The sequence below is a fragment of the Porites lutea genome, chromosome 11, assembly GCF_958299795.1.
Source record: "Porites lutea chromosome 11, jaPorLute2.1, whole genome shotgun sequence".
Taxonomy (NCBI): domain Eukaryota; kingdom Metazoa; phylum Cnidaria; class Anthozoa; order Scleractinia; family Poritidae; genus Porites; species Porites lutea.
The window spans coordinates 12,781,346-12,800,509 of record NC_133211.1 but is presented as its reverse complement, the minus strand read 5'-3'; the positions used below and the strand labels follow the sequence as shown (position 1 = coordinate 12,800,509).

The following is a 19,164-nucleotide window of genomic DNA, read 5'->3' as shown; positions in this document are numbered from 1 at the left end:
CCCTCGGAATTCGTACAAGTAAGCCCGCTCGCAGGCTAGAACAGCAGTGACTAACACTGCATTTGAAATATGCAGATATGACAATACTAGACACTATTAATCTAATGATAACATTTGTCTTTGATGTACCATGCCAGATATACAATACAATTGTAAAATAAAAAAGTCACAAAAAAAGAAGAATTAAGAAGAAAAACTTGATAGATATGAAAACCCTTGTTACTTGTTATGTGTCTGTAAGCAATTCACGTCGCAGTGCGAGAGATGTACCCCACCATGTGTGAAATTTTGTTTCGTAGATTCTAATTTTTTACAATACAATAATCATAAGTCAAACTGCGAGCCTTTACTGTTTTCATGATGTATCCACTGCGAAGTTAACCTGCGCAAATGAATTTTTGATTTGTTTTAAAAATATTGGCTAAATTATACATCGTCATATACTATCTGCTACATATCTTATCCGTAAAAATTCTTCTGAGCTGAAATAACGCCTGTTTTTACCACTCTTAATTATCTTGCGACATAGTTGTCATAATAAGGCAAACACTGTGACATATCATCGAAGAAAAAAACTTTAGCAAGAGATGAGATGAAATGGCGTTACGTCGCTAAATAACTGTCTCCCTAAATGGTAACCGCCCCCGGGGTGGGGGTGGATGGGGGCTGGGACTCTCATAGGAAAGTGACAGGGATGATTTGATTTTCATCTCGCTTACAGCTGTAAATTGCACATTTTGATGTCACGAATAGTATTCAGGACGGAATTCAGATTTTCACCTTACACGTGCGCTTATATTTTTCGACACAGCTGTTAGCAGACTAGTACGCGTAGGGTTGTGCGCATAGAAATATCTGTACACAAAAGCCACTCCCAGAATGGTAAACTATAGGGTTGAATTCCAATTTTCTGGTCTGCATAGAGCTCCCCCGCCCACACCCAATGGAGAGCTACCCTTACACAAAAGACACCTCTCCCGTTTCTCGAAAGACAAATCCGCAGTTATTAACCATGACATCTCAGCCATGCTCTGTTCACAGTTCACAACAAGTCCAGGATCAGAGCAAACTGACATGCAGGCTTCGAATATTCCAGTGTTATTGTATACTTACAGATACTTTAACCCTTTAAAGCTTGACACCGCATATATGCGTAAAAAACCTGTACATGCGTTAACTATTTGTTTCTTGTCTTACTTTAGTCACAACCTAGTGGACATTTATCTATAGCACTAAATGGTAGATTTTGCAATTATGAAAGTAAACAAACCAATTGCAACTCCCAATTTCCACTTTATTTCACGGTTCGTTTGGCAACGAAGTCCAAAAAGGCAGTCTTTTGGCCGAAAATCATCACCAGAAATTACACTTTTTCGTCGTCGATTTTTTATGCAAAAAATTTATTTAAAATCGAAAGTCTGGATTTACAGCAATTCTCAAGGCCATACCTTGGTATTTAGTTGGAATTTTTTCTCTTGCCAATTATGGACATGCTTCAGCCATTTTCTTAGAGCCAGTATCAGATGATCGCTTATCGTAAAATTCCGACTATAAGCCGCGGGGCTTATATTTTTCAAAGGCCTTTTAGAGGGGCTTATGTACGGAGGGAAATTTGCGTTTTAAAATCGATTGGGCTAGCCTTTTAGTTGGAAGGAAATTTACCGTTTTTGCTTTGTTTTTCTTTGTATTCGAGGGCAATTTCCAAGTACAAGCCCCCCCCCCCCGGGGGGGGGCTTATATTTAGGGGAGGGGGCGATTTGACGGAGGGTTTTTTGCGTTACGAGTTTGGGGGGCTTATACATGGAGGGGCTTATTTTCGGAATTTTACGGTATCTCAACTTGGCTAGTTCGTGCTCGAAAGGAATTTTGGGTAATTGAGTCACACCGTGAGCGTAGAAGTGTTGGGCCACCCAGTCCTACCAGTGAAATATTGTATCTATTGCTTTGTTTACAAGTCAAAACTCGCCCAAATTCACTCGTGAACCGCCATGTCAGCTTCGAAACATGTTTGGCGGCTCAGTTAGCGCGAAACCACCGCCTGCCTTTACTTCCATTCCAGCTTAATGATGCCAGCATGGAGGCTTCTGCAGAGGAAAGTAGCCCCCCCAAAACACTTATAACGCCATGAACTAGACTTGCCTACAAGTCGAGCTCAATTTTTTTCACGAGCGCGAAACCCAAGCGGTAGATTTTTTATGTTTTCGGCGGAGACAGCGAGCGAGACAGCGAGAGCTCGCGCTGGGGCCAACTACTGGAACCGGAAATGAGAAGCGAAGGATTTTGAGAAAGTGTTGCCTGCGTCGCAGACGCTCTAACCTTCTCTATAGATGGTTTAGACGAGTACGTGGGCCGGCTGCAACGCAGGCTAAAAAAGTGTAGCCATGAACCCACAACGAACCCCGACCGTTAGGCTTATCTACATATTTCCGGAATTTTGGGAGGAATTTTAGACATCAAAAAGAATTTTAGAAATCTCGGGAATTTTAGAAAAAAATTGATAAATTCGAGAATTTTAGAGCAATTTGAACATTCACCCGACATTTTGGCAACATTTCACGGCCAAAGACGTTTTTTTTATTCCTACCGACCAGGAGAGGGTTCAGTCCGCTCACATGCTACAGCAGTTTCTAGAGCACTATAGGACATTCGTTTGAAAGGGAAGATAAATACATATCTAAACAAATGCAAAATGATGTTTCTTGGAACCTTTACACATTGGTAATAAACGATATTTTACGATTACTACTCATTCTTTCTGGTTATATCGCCATCAAAAAACGAAATATTTTGAGAATTTTCGGGAATTTTAGACATTTCTAAAAAGAATTTTAAAGCTTTTTTCGGGAAATTCTGGAAAGAATTTTAGGCCACAGTTCGGGAATTATGGAGCTAAGCCTTGCTTGAGCCAACCGACCGTTGAAATGCGTGACATTCCTAGCATTTAACAAACATGTGACGAAAATGTAACGTAGGTATTTCCATGGCGACTCCTTATATGGAAAAAATTATTAAAGCGTTTCTGACTATTTATAGCTAAAAATTACGTAACAAAAATATGCACGTATTCAGGCAGGACGCAGAGTTAAATTGAAGGTTTTTTCAAAGGTGTTTTAAATGGTCCGAATTTCCACCAAAACAACTTTACAATTATTCACAAAATTTATATTTAGGTATTCTTGGTATGCAACCGAGTGACATGGCGGCCATGTTGGTGGTCAATACAATAAAAAATTATTGTAAAGAATTTACATGAAAATGGTGTTTAGTTCCCTGAGGATAGATATGTTTTTGTTTTGACCACCAACACAGCTACCATGATGTCACGTGCAAGATTGTTTTACCCTGATTGTCCAATCAGATGGGTACAAGATCATTGGGCGGTGGCCTTAACTAAAGATAAGACGAAGAGCGCTCCTCGGCCTTTTCAACCACACTATCACAGAGGTTAAGTTTTGGCCGATCTATAAGACTTCTGCTTCAACACTTTTTACTTTGAGGTAAGTAAGAGTGCTTTCAATCCATGCAGTATCGACTCCGTGGGCATGGTTGCTCAATGCCCAAAGTATGAATCCATCATGTAGTTTGTTCTTAATCTTTCATTTGTTCGGCGCAATACGCCAATTTTTGTGTCGCTTGCCGTGATATGATGGCTGCCAATTCTAACATCTCGAATCCAAACCTATAGCGGTGTTAAATACGGATAGTGGAGCCAAGCATTACAGCTTGGCAATAATGAGTTATAAATCTATATCTGCTCTGTGTGGCTTGTCAATTCCGACATCAAGGGCTTGCTGTTTCTACAGAAAAGTTTATGTATGTGACGAACTCTTTGCCCCTGCGACTCAGAACAGTTCATTATCAACGATCCGCCTTGGGTTTCTAACCCTTTAACTGCTTTTTACCAAGGCCTCGCTTGTGCCAAACGTCTTTGTGTTTATTTAATGTCGTTGTGTTTCTACACCAGTAAGTGTTTTTAACCAAGGCCTTACTCCTGACAAACCACATTATTTACTTCGGATCAAGCCTCAGTCGCCTATAAAGAATCGTTGATACGAAGCTGAAATTAAACAATCTCTGCATTCTGCCAGTTTAAGAGGGACCGCAATACTGAATACAGTGTGAATACCACAAGCTCGCTGTTCCTACTATGATACAAACTGCGCTTAACTGAATTTTCTCCTGAACAATATGCATGGCGGTGTCGTTGGTGTTAAAAATTAGTACTATTTCCTGTTCGGCCTTTATATCTGTATATTCTTACCTTGAATATCAAAAATACAGCCTTCTCGCCGGAGAGAATCTTTCAAAAATTAATGGCTTGATATGGCGAGTGATCTTTTAGCATGATCGAAGCAGAAACGAGGAGACATATACCGTTAAAATCATAAGCCGCGGAATAGTTTTCAAGAAGTCCTACAATCGGCCGCCTCTAAGTCTTCGGTTTCGGTGTAGTTGATCCTACGGAAAAAACGCGTATAATCGACTTAATTTGTCCAACTGATTATTTACGAGAAACTTTCGAATCACTGAACTACAACTCTGGGGAACTTTTAGCAATCATTCAAGCGGAGCTTTCTTGGAAATGTCAGTGTGAATTGTATGCAAAATCAGGTAAAAACTACAGCTGAATCCAAAATGGCGTCTATCGCTGTACAAATGCCGGTGAAAACTGCAACAAATGGTAGAAAATTCCATACTGACCTGTAAAGATAAGATTGAGTGGCTTTTAACGAATCCTCATAATTTTATAACACCACAAAATGAATTGACAACACTATACATCGTTCGTTCGTCTTCTCTTACAGCCTAGGTAAGAGGCCTAAGTGACTCGTATAAGACCGTATAATACCGCCAGAATTCAGCCTTCGTTTCTTTGATAAACTCATGACGAATAATCTTTAAACAGGGTCGAGGCAGAAGCAAGGAAATCATAACACATGGAAAAGTTAACAAGAAGTACTAGTAGCTACTAGTCTGCCAACATGTCGTCTATTGAGTTATCCAGTACAGGTTTTTTAAATGCATTTGTTCGTTGCGGTTGGCTGTTGGATCGAATATACATGCATTTGTTTTATGAGAAAGGTTCGACTTACTAAACTAGAATTCCAAGAAACTTGTCAGAGAAATATGCAAACTGTCAATAACAGGTCCGGCGATAAAGCGGAACTTTCTTGGAATTGCATGACGTCGTTGATTGTATGTGTCAGTGGAACCTCTCGAGTGGTATTAATGGTGGAGAAGAATATTCAGCTTGAATAATAAAATTTGTCTTCTTACAACCCTTTGTAAGTAAAATAATTTCGCGATGGATAAAATTTAACTCTTATAACGTCAGAAAATGTAATTTCATCGCCTGACAGTCGCACTCTAGCTCTCACCTCATCCACCTTATCCAGCCGTTCCAAGATAGTGTTCACGGCCGTTCGCTTCGATACATTGAATTCTCCCCGGAATTTCCGGGTTTTCCATACAAATGGTAAGCGCTCCTGGCTTCATTAACAAAATATCAAGTAGCATGCATAATAATTTTAAATTCTTTATAAAAGAACCAAAAAAAGGAGAGTATTTGGCTTTGTTCAATAACCCCACACATTCACTCACTCACTCACTTGATTTCACACTTTCAGATTTTGTCGTTGATGTCTGTAAAAAATGTCAGACGAAACCGAAGGCTGGGCATCGTACCTAGGAAAGCTTGCCTTAAAGACTGGAGCAAAGATGGCGATGAATTATTTTGCACCTGGGTCTGGGGCAGCTGTAGACTTTATTGACGCGAGAAACGACTACAAAAATGGCAATAATGTTAGTTGTGCGATAAATATAGTCTCGGGGGTTGCGGAAATAGTTACGCTTGGAGTTGCAAGTAGTATTAAGGAAGCAGTGCAGGGAAGTGGCAAAAAGGCTGTTGTCGATGCTGCAAAGCAAGAGGCGAAGTCGAGCGTGAAGATACTACAAAAGAAAATGGGCGGAGAACTTGGAAAACAGTTGGCAACAGGGACAGTTACAGCTAGTGGAAAAGCCGCTGCTATACAAGAAACTAAGGAACTTGTAAAAGCTGCCGCTAAAGAAGCTACTAAGGAGGTGGGTGAGAAGTATGGAAAAGAAATAGCAAAAGGAGTGGTTACTAAAGCAACCGAGGAGGTGATGTTACAAAGTGGAAAACTGACTCTCAAGAAAATGCAAGAAATTGCTTTTGCTAAATTACTTTCCAACAGTTTTCGACTTAACAAGGATTTTGTCCAAATTTTGTTGGAGTCTCTCGCCGAGAAAACAGCAGAAGACGTCTTTGCTGAGTTGACAAAGGCGAGTTACAAAAATATGTGTCCGATAATTATGAAAGTCGCTGCAACAGGCGCTAAAGAGGAATTCAAGAAACATAGTTGGAAATTCGTCGCCAAAGATTTTGGCTTTGAGCTTATAAAGGGAGGTACAACTTTGATAGTCACAACCCAGCAGCCACAATGAAATAATGGGCCGCAGTAAACCTGCTGCACGGAGTGGCTCTTAATGTAAGAAAGTCAAACTCAAACACAACAGCACTCAACACTCAGAGGGAGATAATATGGGTTTATTTACAGTCTACCAAAGCTTATTAGATAGCTACTTTTCAGTAGGGCAGTAACTCACAATTACCAAACTACAACCTAACCCAGTTACGTTTATCCACATGTAATAGATAGTACGACAGAAATCAAGCGATTGTTGCTTAGATGAAGTACTGTATAAATTAATATAAGAGCATGCACAGCTATCACGTTTATCTTAATGTATCATACGGCATTTGGGGTACAATTAATGCTAACAAAAACTAACCTTATATATTGAAGGGAAACTCATCGTTGTCACGTGCACTCTAAAGAGATTAAACTAGTAATAGTTGACACTACAGCTGCCCTCGTTCTGTATATTGTCGGTCAATAGTATTCTTGCTCGTTGTGTAGCTCTTTGAAATAATTTACCGATTCATAATGAAGATTCTCGCACATATTCCATACAATAGGTGAGATAAATACAGGAAACGGCGCAAGGTTTCAGGCACAGTTTCAGGTCGATTTACACAGCTTTGATCAAAACATTCTCAGTCTCGAGAATAGTTTATTCTAAACCATAAGAAAAGATTTAATTAGAAGTTGAATTTTTTGCTATTTCTTTTTAACTTTTTACATTTAGTTCATTTTATTTGCTGGAAAGTTAGCCTTAGAAATTAAAAGGACGATTGATCAATTCACGATAGCGCATTCTTGAGTCTTCTTTTAAACTTTATAGCGGAAGGACATCTGTGAGCAGGGAATAAGTCAGCACAGAATTTGATTGTCGGCGAATTTCTGTAATCGTCCATAGTTCTGCTAGTGATAAGCTAGCCGTTGTTCACTCGTCTTGCTTGTTTGGGGTTGAGTCTTATTCCGGCCAAAGAGAGAGAAAGAGTGTCTGGCAAGGTTTCCAATCAAAAAAATGTGAACTCGTGTCTGGCAAACTCTCCATATATATACACAGTTACACGCACCTTAGAACTTCATCTGCGCTTAACGAGTGTGTTTTGGTCCATAACTTTCAAAACAACTGCTCCACAGAATGTCACTGATAACACGTAACGTAAAAGAGTATCGAAGGATGACTGCACAATAAATGTCACAAAATCTACCTAACCGGTCCCCTCGCGATTTTCTGTCTTAACGTCATCCTAACCATTTCGTACTTGCGGGCGCAAACAATAGAAACGTCATCATTAACTACCGATTCCTCGCGGCCCCTGTGAAGCAAGTCGAGATTTTTTCTGGCATACTGACTGTATATTCCAACTGTAAGTACTTTCCTTACTATACGCGTGAGTTACTAGAGTGCCTCCTCGGGATTTCGCCTTCTGGACGAAATCCCTGCTCCCTAAGGGGACAAAAATTCAACAATTTAACCTGTTTGCGTTTCAATTTGTTGTACCACGTCGTTTATATTTGAGATCTGGACGAAGACGCTGGGGACGAGGTTGACCGGACGATCAGACTGACCACGAAAGAGGTAGGTCTAGGGGGTCCCACTTTGATATTTTAGAATGTTGCCAAAACCTTTTTAGCTCACTAGGATCAATACTAACAAAACGGTATCATCGATCACTTCTGTTTTCATTGATTTAATTTTCCCGTTTCGATCCTACTTAACTTCTTCAATTTTGACCTTCTGAGACAAAACCAACAGTCACATGTGCGTTCGTCTACAATGGTATTCAAAATTTTTCTCTTATTATTCCTTGGAATTAGCTATGCTTAGATCACTGATTCAATGTATGGTTGGTTGAGTTCAGCGGGAGATGGGTACTGGTAGTGTTTCATGGGCTAGGCTGACCGACCCGCCCATGCCTCCAAGTGTTGTTTTGTGTGTTCGGTTGTGTAGTGTAGGCAAAATGAGGGGCTACTCGCAGTCTAAAATGATAGCGGACATACTATACCCGATGACATACAGCCAGGGGGTATGGGAAGAATTTTCTCCACCCTTCTGCATACAACACTTCACAACATGTTGCTTTGCATGTCGTTGTGACTATGACTTTGATTGTGTATTTCTTCAAACCCTTCTAATTTTTTTATTGCAATCTCGCGCGGGAGAAGGCTAATCGTAAAGCCCTCCAAAACCAAATTCTTTAGAACTCTGACTGTGTCATTACATTATACCTGTTCCATGCAGGTCTTCCAACTTGCAATCTTAAGTTCAAATGGCTAAAGAAGGCCAGTTTAAAATTTTGCCACCAACCTAGCGATTATTTGGTCGAACTCCTTTAAGTTTTTGGGAATAATTCGTAACGATGAAGATTAGCCGAGGCCCGGTTAGGGTAGAGTATTCCCTTGGCTGTCTACTCTGGTGAAAATATGCATATTTATTTAGACCAATGCAGCCCAGTGAACACCAATATGGTGTCTAGTTCTCTAACAATCCATGGTCTCACCGTCAATAAATATAACAAGATTTATTTGCACAATGACTTACGAGAAAAATGAGATGTAGGGTTCAAGGTTAAAAAAAAGTCTCCAAAGCAGAAGACCTATTGGCTTGTCAGGCAATACCAGATTTTGAATCAGGAGCCAAGAGGGCATCTGTATAGAAGGCTAGGTTGACACAAGCAGACAAATTTGAAAATGTTACATAAAAAGCAAAAAGCTCAACTTGACCAGATTGAGGCAAGCAAGTCACAAGTTTATCTGGTCACTGTTCTAACAACCTTTTTCAAACTCTGATAAATATTATCTTACTAGCTGACTGCCTGCCAATTATTTCAACTCTGGTGGTTTGTCATCTGCGGGATAATCAGCTTCAAAGTCCTTGTGGTTTAAGACATCATCTACTTCCGAGTCATCCTATGAACATAGAGGGAATAACTAAATATTAATTTCCAGATTACATAGTAGGTACCATCAAAAACCAGTATTAATTGTAACTATGACAAAATTCTTTAATCTGATTGGCTATCAACAGCCCTGATTTCAGCACTGTTAGGACAGCGTGATAGGACAGTACACATCATGCACAGGTATGTGCATATGCACCCACTTGAATGGTTTTATTTTACATCAAGCCGGTTCACCTTTGCCTGGCTCAGCTCAGTGGAAAAACAAATTATTTACCGACTCATAAGATTGAAGATCTGCAGCTTCACGGGGTGTAAGAATTTTCCTGGATCACTCTTTCACTGTATAACTGGTTTTATTGGATTCATAAGGTTAAAGATCAGAAACGTCAGGTGTGAAAGAATTTATTTACTTTATTTTACCAACATAAGAGGTAAAGAAACACAAGAAACGCAAGTAATAAGGCATGAGAAAAACTTGCTTTGGCCATTTTTTCATTTATAACAAATAGGAAATCAATCAAAGAAAGATAAGACACTGTCAATCTACTTGAGCACATCAAATATTTCAATATTTCAATTATTTGTATTTAACAGTGAAAGGCACAAAGAAACTTTATTCAGATCATTGATTGTTATGATTTAATCATCACTTCATAACAAACGATTTCTTTCTCAATAAAACATTATTATAGCAGGTTATAAGTTTATCATCATAATGACTTAAGTACACATACATCACTCATGCCCACTGCTACTTTTTTCTTTCCAAATTCAAGTGTCTTGATAGCATTTTCAACAGCTTCCTCATCACTCATTCCCTGATGAACAAGCTGCATACAGGTCTCTACAAAACTGAAAACAAAACAAACTATAACTTTTTAAAGATAAATTATGATTTTCCACAGAAAGAACAAGGTCAGTCCAAATAGCCTTAAGGTTCTTCATATTTTTACATGTCACAAATAAAAAGACGACAACGTTTTCAATAATTATTATTCTCCATTATAATTTTGAGCATTTTCTTTAAAGTCCATCTGATCCTAATGGAACTCTCCTCCAGAGACAAAATACCCAGAGGGAGGGGGTCACTTCCTACAATGCTTTGTACAGGAAGGCTCCGCCCAAAAGGGGTACCTTTTTCTAGAGTTTAGGTACATGTATATAAAAGGGTAGGGAATTGAACAGATGAAGTTTAGGAACTTGCCAGAAATTAGCAGGGGGGAGGGGGGGTGGAAACAGAGGGAGGGTCACAACTTTTTGAGACTGCAGAAAAGGGAGGGGTCATGAAAAATGGGCCGTTAAAAGGGGGAGGGTCATGCAAATATGTGTCCGTGATCACGTAGAGGTTCCCCCCACAGAAGAAAAAAGAAAATCTTTATTTTGTAAAAAAAAAAACCTGGGAGAAATAGGAGAGTCGAGTGATCAGCTGTCAGAATCAGAGTCAGACTCTTAATGCTGTCATCTAAAATGTATGTATATGGCATTACAAAGAACAGATTAGAAATATATTTTGAGCTTTCATAATACTGACTCACCCTAGTGTATTGCAAGAACTAGATTTTATCATTTATACAAGAGGGGGAGGGTCGTGATATTTTAGGCCAAGGTCAAGGGGAGGGTTAGCAAATTTCATTCCCATTGCAGGGATGGGTCACCTCATTTCCGAACCCAAATTTAAAATTCCCACCCCCGCTTCCCCTCTGCTAATTTCTGACAAGTCCCTTATGAAAGGGTTAGAAAATCTATAATTTTTTTATTGCAAGTTTTTAACAATGCCTTAATTTAAAATGTTTCCTATATCATTTTAATTTATTAATTTATTTTCATTTTAATTTATTAAACTATACACAAAAATGACAAGAAGGCTTCCTTAGGAGGCATGTTAAGAAAGGTACCATTTTTCAATGGACCGTATATGAAAGGGGTACCTTTTTGTCAGAAATGGTATTTCAAAAGGTAAGGTAAATCTTTGTTGAGTAGCCCCCCTCCCCCTGCCCCAGACCCAAAGCAGCAATTTTGGATCATGTACTACATGTACAAAATAATTATAATAATTATAATAATTATATAGTATGCAGCATCGTCTTCCATGCATTATGTTCTGTCTAACAAGAAATTGGCAGAAGGCACCTCCAAAAGAACATTGAACATTGATCATTGCTTAATAAATATTGAACTGCTTCATTTTGTGTTTTTCATCCTAGTTGAGCTACTGTATACCATGCACGATTTAGGAAGAATGTAATTACCGCAGGAAATTTGTGATCTATCACACATCACAGGGCACAACAACAGACACAGACCAGGAGTAACCCAATTATTATCTTATCTGCTGTAGTGTAGTCAACAAAATTGGAGGACATAAATTATATTTACAAAAAAGACCTACAGTTAAAAATCGATTTGCAAATGCAGAGCTGGCTGGAAACAAAAACTGTTGTGTGATGTCTGTCACAGTCATATGGTATCATAGATTGCACATGTCCAGTGCTGTGTGATGTGTGAAGCGTCACAAAATCTCACTTCATTTACATTATCCCTAAATCGTGCACCAGATGAGCTACTGAGCTACTGAATTGCTAAATAATGTTCTTTCAATGCAGCTTATCAATTTCAAACTAAATCAGACCACCCATTGGAGGCCATGCTGCCTAACACAATCCAAGATGGTGCATCACTTAGATCTCTTTCCTCAATCTTAAACTGAAGGAGAACTTTCATTAGGAGTAGATGGACTTGATGGGCTCAGACAATGGTAATCAACTATGTCTACCTCATGAGGTTCTGCAATTCACATATTTCTTGTTAATATTTAGGAAAACAAAAACATATCCTTTTCATAACGATCTAGGTCACTATCTGACTCCCGGGAATCACCCAGGTACAGGGTGTATTAGCTTCAGAAACAACTTGGCTTAACAACTGAGGTGCAGACTATCAACAAATATTGCTTGCCATAGTTTGTTACCAATTAATCACTCCCTGCAAAAATAATACTTTTGCAATTATTATTACAATGATATAAGTTAATAATATTATTATTTTCTAACTTTCAAGTCTTTCTAAGGATCACCATAAAAAACATCAAGTCTGAAAAAGGATTTTGACAGAAAGGATATGTTTATTGCTAGTTACCTGTCACAGTGGGAGGGAACTGTATCTTTCCATAGGTACAATGGCTGATTGGTTTGAAATTGCTCATGGAACTGTCTGATAAAAATAAGGAAAAAAACAGATTTATTAGAGTTAATCAAAGGAAAGACCTATATGTAGGAAAAGAGAGTTACCGGTAGTAAAAGAAAACCTACTTTTTCCTACCAAATTTGGGGTTGATGATAAATTATTTTCTCTCTTGTCTTAATCCCCTTGAAGATAATTTTACCAGTAGGTAACAATAATTTTTTATTATAGGTGAGTTTAGCTCAAGTTAACTCTGCTTTAATGCAGTTCTTCCTGCCTTTTGTATGTAAATCATGTGGTTCTATGTTACAACCACTGGCAAAAAGCTTGAAACACTAACTATTTAAACCAAAAAATGTTGTTAAAACAGACTTCACATGATTCCTGCTTCCTCTCTTGCTATCAATTGAAAGTGGTAACGATTCCATGAAACACATGTATTCAAAACTTGCAGGGACAACTATGACAGGATGAGAGGAGGAAATCTCTTGCACTTGCAAGAGTTCTTCCTTGGTGATGCACTGAACTTGGAAAAACAATTTTAATGCAAAGTGCCTCAACTATTTTGCAACTGGTTGTAGCTAGCACCTGTTCAGTATGATTTCCAGCCTTGCATCCACCCTAAACCCAGAATATACAATGTCACATGCTGCATTTAGGTAGATCCAAGAAAATACATGAACATTTTTCTGATAGCTTGACTACTGATCATGACAGGGACGTTCGTTTTGTGTACCCAGTGAGAACAAGCCCTTACATATTCCTTGAAGGTTGGGAGATCTTCTCGACTTTTCTTAGAAGATTGAAGGGCCTCTTCTGACAGGGTAGGCTTTGCACATCCCAGGAAAATTTGTAAATTTTATTTTGATTCCTAAATGTGCCACTTCCTTATATTTTAAAACATCTGCGGAAATTAATCCTTACTTTCTAAATTTATCCTCGGGGTAGATGATCTTTTGCATTCTTCCAGCTTCAGCTTTTCTGTTAACTTTGGTCTCCAGTAATGGGGGGAAAGCTTCCACAACTGGAAACCATACTGGTTCCCATGCTTTTTTGATAGCCCCTGAACGAAGGAGGTTACGCACACTAAAAATTAAAAAGCAAATAGCCAATGTTACTTGTGAAGAATATCCTTTAAGCATAAGATACAAGGTTAAACATTGATCAAAATGTTTTGCAAAAAAAATGGTTAGTGATTGTTCCTCAGCAGGTTGCAATTTGTTGAACGGAAAAGGCACAGGCTTGAAATTAACTTTTTCAGTCGGGTGTCAGGTGGTGACCATGGATAGAAAAACTTTTTATCTCCAATTGAACGTTTTGGACATCAACATATACTTCAAGAAATCTTATTGTTTATCATGTCTACTATTATTTCTACATAATAATAGGTCATTTCATGTCCTTGACATTTCCCTTTATGCCAATTTGTTCATGCAGTAATGATATTGCCAGATAAATCACTATCCAGTGGATGGTATTGGCTTCCCCATACTTTGGGAGAAATGATTTATCCAGTGGATAGCACTATTGTATCAGTCAAATCAAAGCTCCAACATACCCTTGCATACCCCAGGCATTTGAGACCTTCGTCATCTTGGGGGAAGGGAATTTGATAATCAGTCTTCTAGGGGGTGGGGAATTTGATCCCCATGCATAAGGGTGGGGAATTTAACCCACAGCCTCGATTATATGTCGATTATATTATTGCTTGTGGGATGAGCTAGACATGCTTTGGAATGATTTCAGAGGGATTGAAAGATTGTGGCTTTGTGGCGAATTAGCTACAAATAAGTACAATTTTATATAATGTTACTGTTGTAGTTTTAAGTTGTGCATATGTCAGTTCATTCGCAAAAATATGTTAGCTTTGTCTCTTTTACAATAATAACTATTATCTGTATTACATTTGACAATGTTACTCTACACTGGGTTCACACAGATAACTGGATCCAAAATTCAAGAAATTTTCCAAACCTTTTTTCCAAACAACAATTTCTTTTTCCAGACTGGAGGTTATCAAATAGGTAATCAATATGGACCTTAACAAAACACAGGAACAAAGCTTTCTTCATGATACACTGCAAACGTGTGGGCTAGGTTAAATGAGATTACGGTAGTCCAAAATGAAGAAACATTTCCCTTATAGAGCACTTGTAGCTTTGAAAAAAACCTCAAGACTTTTAACCATTTTTCCAGACTTTACCATAAAGTTCCAAAAGTAACGACCCTCATTACTTTTGGATTTAGCAGCCTTTCCCTATCGCCACTTTTGGAGGGTCGCTACTTTCAGGCAGCTTAAACGTGTACTCCACATGGGCCGTTTTTACTAGATAAAAAGGTTTAAATACATCATCCCTAATATGCATGCAACGGGTATTCAGAAGAGAAAGGAATACTTTTTAAAACAAAATGTAATGTACATCATTTGCTTAAAGAGTTGAGTGGGAACGTCAAAAATCATTACAATCATTAAAAACAAACCTCAGATAAGTTTGGCATACCTTTTTATATCTATCATATCCATAATTTTTTTCCAAAAGGGGAACTAGTTTTCAGAAATCGATACTTTTGGAACGTGCTAACACCTGTGAATTTTAATTGCTAATTTTGAAGGGTAACTTCTTTTGAGGGGTCATTACTTTCAGAATACTTACTTAATGGTATATCTCTATTTTCCACACGTTTTCCAGGTCTGGAAAATTGCTGGGCAAATTTCAAGACTTTTTCAAGAATTCAAGACTCTGTATGAACTCTGTTTACAGCCTTTTTTAGGTTTCTAGATAATTTAGAATGTTCAAACAGAGTTAGTCTTGCCTTCTCCTTGCTCCCTGCGCTTAATAAAAATTAATTTCTCTTGTAAGATGCTTTTCTTACTTAACAAAATTAGAGTGTCATTTTATATTGTTTTCCCACAGGCGGCCCAGACGTAGTATGTGTCACTGAATGAATATATTAATATCCACATGGACAAATTAATGCGATGAGTCGTCGAAACTCCCATGGACTAAAATAGTCTAAAAGTCAAAATATAACAAAACAAAGCTAAGATACCTTCAACTGAACGTATCCTTGTCTTTCCTGGCCGGTTTAAGTGGCATTTTGTTGAGTTTTGAAATTGTAGGTACTATCCACTAAAGAAGAATTAAAGGCTGGCTACAAAACAAACAGACCATCTCCACGCGCCTTCACACGAAGCGCTATAAATTCGAGAATAATCGACGAATCCGCTCCAAATAACCATCGGCTAATCTGCAGGTAACGTGTGCTCCTGCTTCTGGCTCGCTTGCTCCACAAAACCCATCACAACTGCACAATAATTGCTCGCTCATCAACAACCACTGTTGACCTTTACGCTTCGATATGACCGCAAACGACCAGGTTTAATACGCGACGTGAATATTCAAGCTTAGCGACCGCGTTCGCGCAACAATGCAGCACTTGCTATGGGAGGGATGGTACTATTGCTTCCAGGTCAATCGACTGACCGAAGGTTCGCTGCGTTAGTTTTGACCAGAAAACAAAAGGCGATCGCGGGACCGTCCGTAAGTTTTCAACAGGGCAGCCCTGGTTTTCATGTTCGAATTCTTCTAACGTTCGCTGTCTCAGCTGCTGTCACATTGTTCGTCCAGCCGCTTGCATAGGTTCTTGACTCTACCAGACTTATTTGCTTAGATTAACAACGTCTTACTCCATAATATGTTGTCCAAACTGGTGAAGGAGGACGAGAATTTTCCGCCCAGGAAAAAGGCAAAATCTGGCCCCCGCTATGCAGCTGAATAGAAGATACAGCTGAAGATATCGTAAGGTAAAATTTATGTGCGCGATATCTTTTTTTATTATTATTATTATTCTCAAAACTCAGGGGCACCCAACGATGATTTCCCCCTAAATGCATCGAAAACACATTTAAGGCTGTCCAGGGTACTTTTGATCGAAAAATGTATTCTAAACAGCGCTTACATAAATTTAGTCAGGAGGGCTAAAAGCGAAGCTAATGATTTATAGTTTGCTCATACTAAATATAAAATATATCGTGTAATGCTAAGCGGAGAAGGCAACGAGACAGGGCCACCCAACGACTGTTTCCTCAAATACTTTCAATTGAAAACACTTCTGTAGCTATTCATAAAGTACTTTTAGCTCTATAGAAATGCATTCTAAGTGGCGCTATAAAATTTGCATCTCAGTGTTCGGCCATTCTAGAGGAACTTGAGTCTTTTCGAAATTACGAGGAATTCAGAATTATTTTCCCGAAAATTTTAGATGCAATTTAACGTATTACGAAGGAGATAATTTTTCAGATACCTTCTTTCATCACATTTTTGAATCCGAAAATTTTAGGATTCCATTTTACTCTCTAAGAAAAATAGCCTAACCCGGTGAGTGAAATGTGAAAAATTAAAAGTTGGATGCCCTTGACCAGAACTGTGAAAAACAACAATAGGTCTAATTGCAGCACACTTTCTTGTACATTTCCTTGCCGTTGATTTGCATGACTGCAACGTGAAACGTCCAGAAAACTTCCTGGTTTTCACTTTTTATGGAGAAAATGTGGTACATGTTCTTATTCACTTTTTCCACTGCCGCTCATTTTTTTTAGCTCCGCTATAAGATTCGTATCTGTTCGGTGCTCCTTGGGCAAATTGGATCTTTTTAAAAAATGACAAGGGCATCAATATTATTTTCCCGATTGATTGACCTGGAAGCAATAGTACCATCCCTCCCATAGCAAGTGCTGCATTGTTGCGCGAACGCGGTCGCTAAGCTTGAATATTCACGTCGCGTATTAAACCTGGTCGTTTGCGGTCATATCGAAGCGTAAAGGTCAACAGTGGTTGTTGATGAGCGAGCAATTATTGTGCAGTTGTGATGGGTTTTGTGGAGCAAGCGAGCCAGAAGCAGGAGCACACGTTACCTGCAGATTAGCCGATGGTTATTTGGAGCGGATTCGTCGATTATTCTCGAATTTATAGCGCTTCGTGTGAAGGCGCGTGGAGATGGTCTGTTTGTTTTGTAGCCAGCCTTTAATTCTTCTTTAGTGGATAGTACCTACAATTTCAAAACTCAACAAAATGCCACTTAAACCGGCCAGGAAAGACAAGGATACGTTCAGTTGAAGGTATCTTAGCTTTGCTTTGTTATATTTTGACTTTTAGACTATTTTAGTCCATGGGAGTTTCGACGACTCATCGCATTAATTTGTCCATGTGGATATTAATATATTCATTCGGTAACACATACTACGTCTGGGCAGCCTGTGGTTTTCCATGTAGTGTGCAATTTTGCACTGCTTTCTTTGTTATATAATAAAACAAAAATTTGTTCTACCACGTTTCCATACTAATTCAAGTACATAACACCGAGAAAGCCTAGGATATAATTTTAACAGAACATGCAGCAACGATGGTCTGAGTTACATGTAGCTGCCTAACAAAACATACATGTGCATAGTTAAGTCAAAAGACATAAGCCCAGAACTTCGCCCTTGAAATATTCTCTGAAAACATTTAAAACCCATAAAACATTACCGTGAAGCGACAGTGCCGCGTAAGTGCCTCGCTCCTGGCATATTTTGTCAAGGCTGTATGCAACGTGTTTTGTCCGCCATCTTGGATTTGATACACTGATGAAGTTCTCCGCTGACCACAGGTTTTTAGGTTACAGCAGCCATTTCCGTGCACAAGTTACCCAAGCACATCTCCAGCTGCGTGGCATTTCGTGGCTGGCACTTGAAACGCCGCGGCGGACGGATGGAATGAGGAGAAAAAGGCTAAAATTGGGGAAAAACGATTCCACTTGAAATGCAAATCGAAATAACAATGTCATGCAATGCGGTTCAGGCCTTTCCATGGTGAATTGTCTTTCTTACCCGTTTTTGTTCTCTTGAGTTTGGTCCCATGGTCCATATTTTAGTAAAAGAAATTAAGAATTGTAGAAGCTGAATGCTTCTGGGACTTTTACATATTACTTCATACGTTGAAAGAGAAAACAATCTTTTTCTCTCGTACCCCGCTATTTCGGACACTAAATCTTCCCCCCGAGGGTTTCCGCAATAACGGGAGTCGACTCACCCCCATCAAAAGTTTTACATATATGTAATTTGTGGGGGTACAGTCGACAATGAATCGGTGTGTCGTTTAAAAAAACCGTTTTTAAATGTCAGCGTCGTACTTTGAAATAAGTACATTTAATGTCATCACTTTCTAGGTAGAATTTTTGTCCCATATTTATAATTGCGATTCATAAACTTTATGGATCTGATAAAGTTTCTTTTTTGTATAATTATATTTCACACGAACTTCTGATAGAAAGTAACAAATGTAAGCTTTATGGGCTTTGTCAAGATCGCTTTTCACTATCCGCACATTCTTCAAAACTCTGTTATGCCGTGATTAATAAAGCGAGGCATAAAGCCGGTCGAGTCGGTGAGAAGAGTGCCATCACATCTGTTATCTACAGAAGACAGAAAGTCTGGCTACACACCCTACGGAATGGTGATCTAGTCTCATTAGTTATTGAGGGGGGCTAATAGAAAGATGTCACCTGGAAGACTTCGAGCGGGAACACTGGATAGAGTGAAGGATGGCAGCCCTTCAAGGCGGTCAAGACGCGCGCCTTAGTTCGGCAACTATAAGGAACGACCTGCT

At 38.9% G+C, this 19,164-nt stretch overlaps 2 protein-coding genes across 2 annotated transcripts; one reads left to right on the top strand and one right to left on the bottom strand.

Moving 5' to 3' along the window:
• The first annotated feature begins 3,439 nt into the window (after positions 1–3,439).
• LOC140952529 (uncharacterized) lies at positions 3,440–7,181 on the top strand. The gene is made up of 2 exons (XM_073401952.1): positions 3,440–3,497; positions 5,628–7,181. The coding sequence occupies exon 2, from the start codon at positions 5,653–5,655 to the stop codon at positions 6,463–6,465; it is 813 nt and encodes a 270-aa protein (XP_073258053.1). The 5' UTR covers positions 3,440–3,497; positions 5,628–5,652; the 3' UTR covers positions 6,466–7,181.
• A 1,682-nt stretch (positions 7,182–8,863) lies between these two features.
• LOC140952073 (small ribosomal subunit protein mS23-like) lies at positions 8,864–18,146 on the bottom strand. Its single transcript, XM_073401489.1, has 5 exons — positions 18,046–18,146; positions 13,442–13,603; positions 12,473–12,547; positions 10,072–10,189; positions 8,864–9,344 (listed from the first exon to the last, which is right to left on the bottom strand). The coding sequence occupies exons 1-5, from the start codon at positions 18,084–18,086 to the stop codon at positions 9,258–9,260; spliced, it is 483 nt and encodes a 160-aa protein (XP_073257590.1). The 5' UTR covers positions 18,087–18,146; the 3' UTR covers positions 8,864–9,257.
• Between the last annotated feature and the right edge of the window lie 1,018 nt (positions 18,147–19,164).

Bases quoted from the DNA above. Each gene is read 5' to 3' on its own strand.
- LOC140952529 (XM_073401952.1), top strand. From the start codon at position 5,653: ATGTCAGACGAAACCGAAGGCTGGGCATCGTACCTAGGAAAGCTTGCC.
- LOC140952073 (XM_073401489.1), bottom strand. From the start codon at position 18,086: ATGCCAGGAGCGAGGCACTTACGCGGCACTGTCGCTTCACG. The intron at 10,190-12,472 runs GTAACTAGCAAT...TTTTGTTTTCAG, and splicing joins GTTCCCTCCCACTGTGACAG to TTTTGTAGAGACCTGTATGC. The intron at 9,345-10,071 runs GTATGTGTACTT...CTATGTTCATAG, and splicing joins TAGCAGTGGGCATGAGTGAT to GATGACTCGGAAGTAGATGA.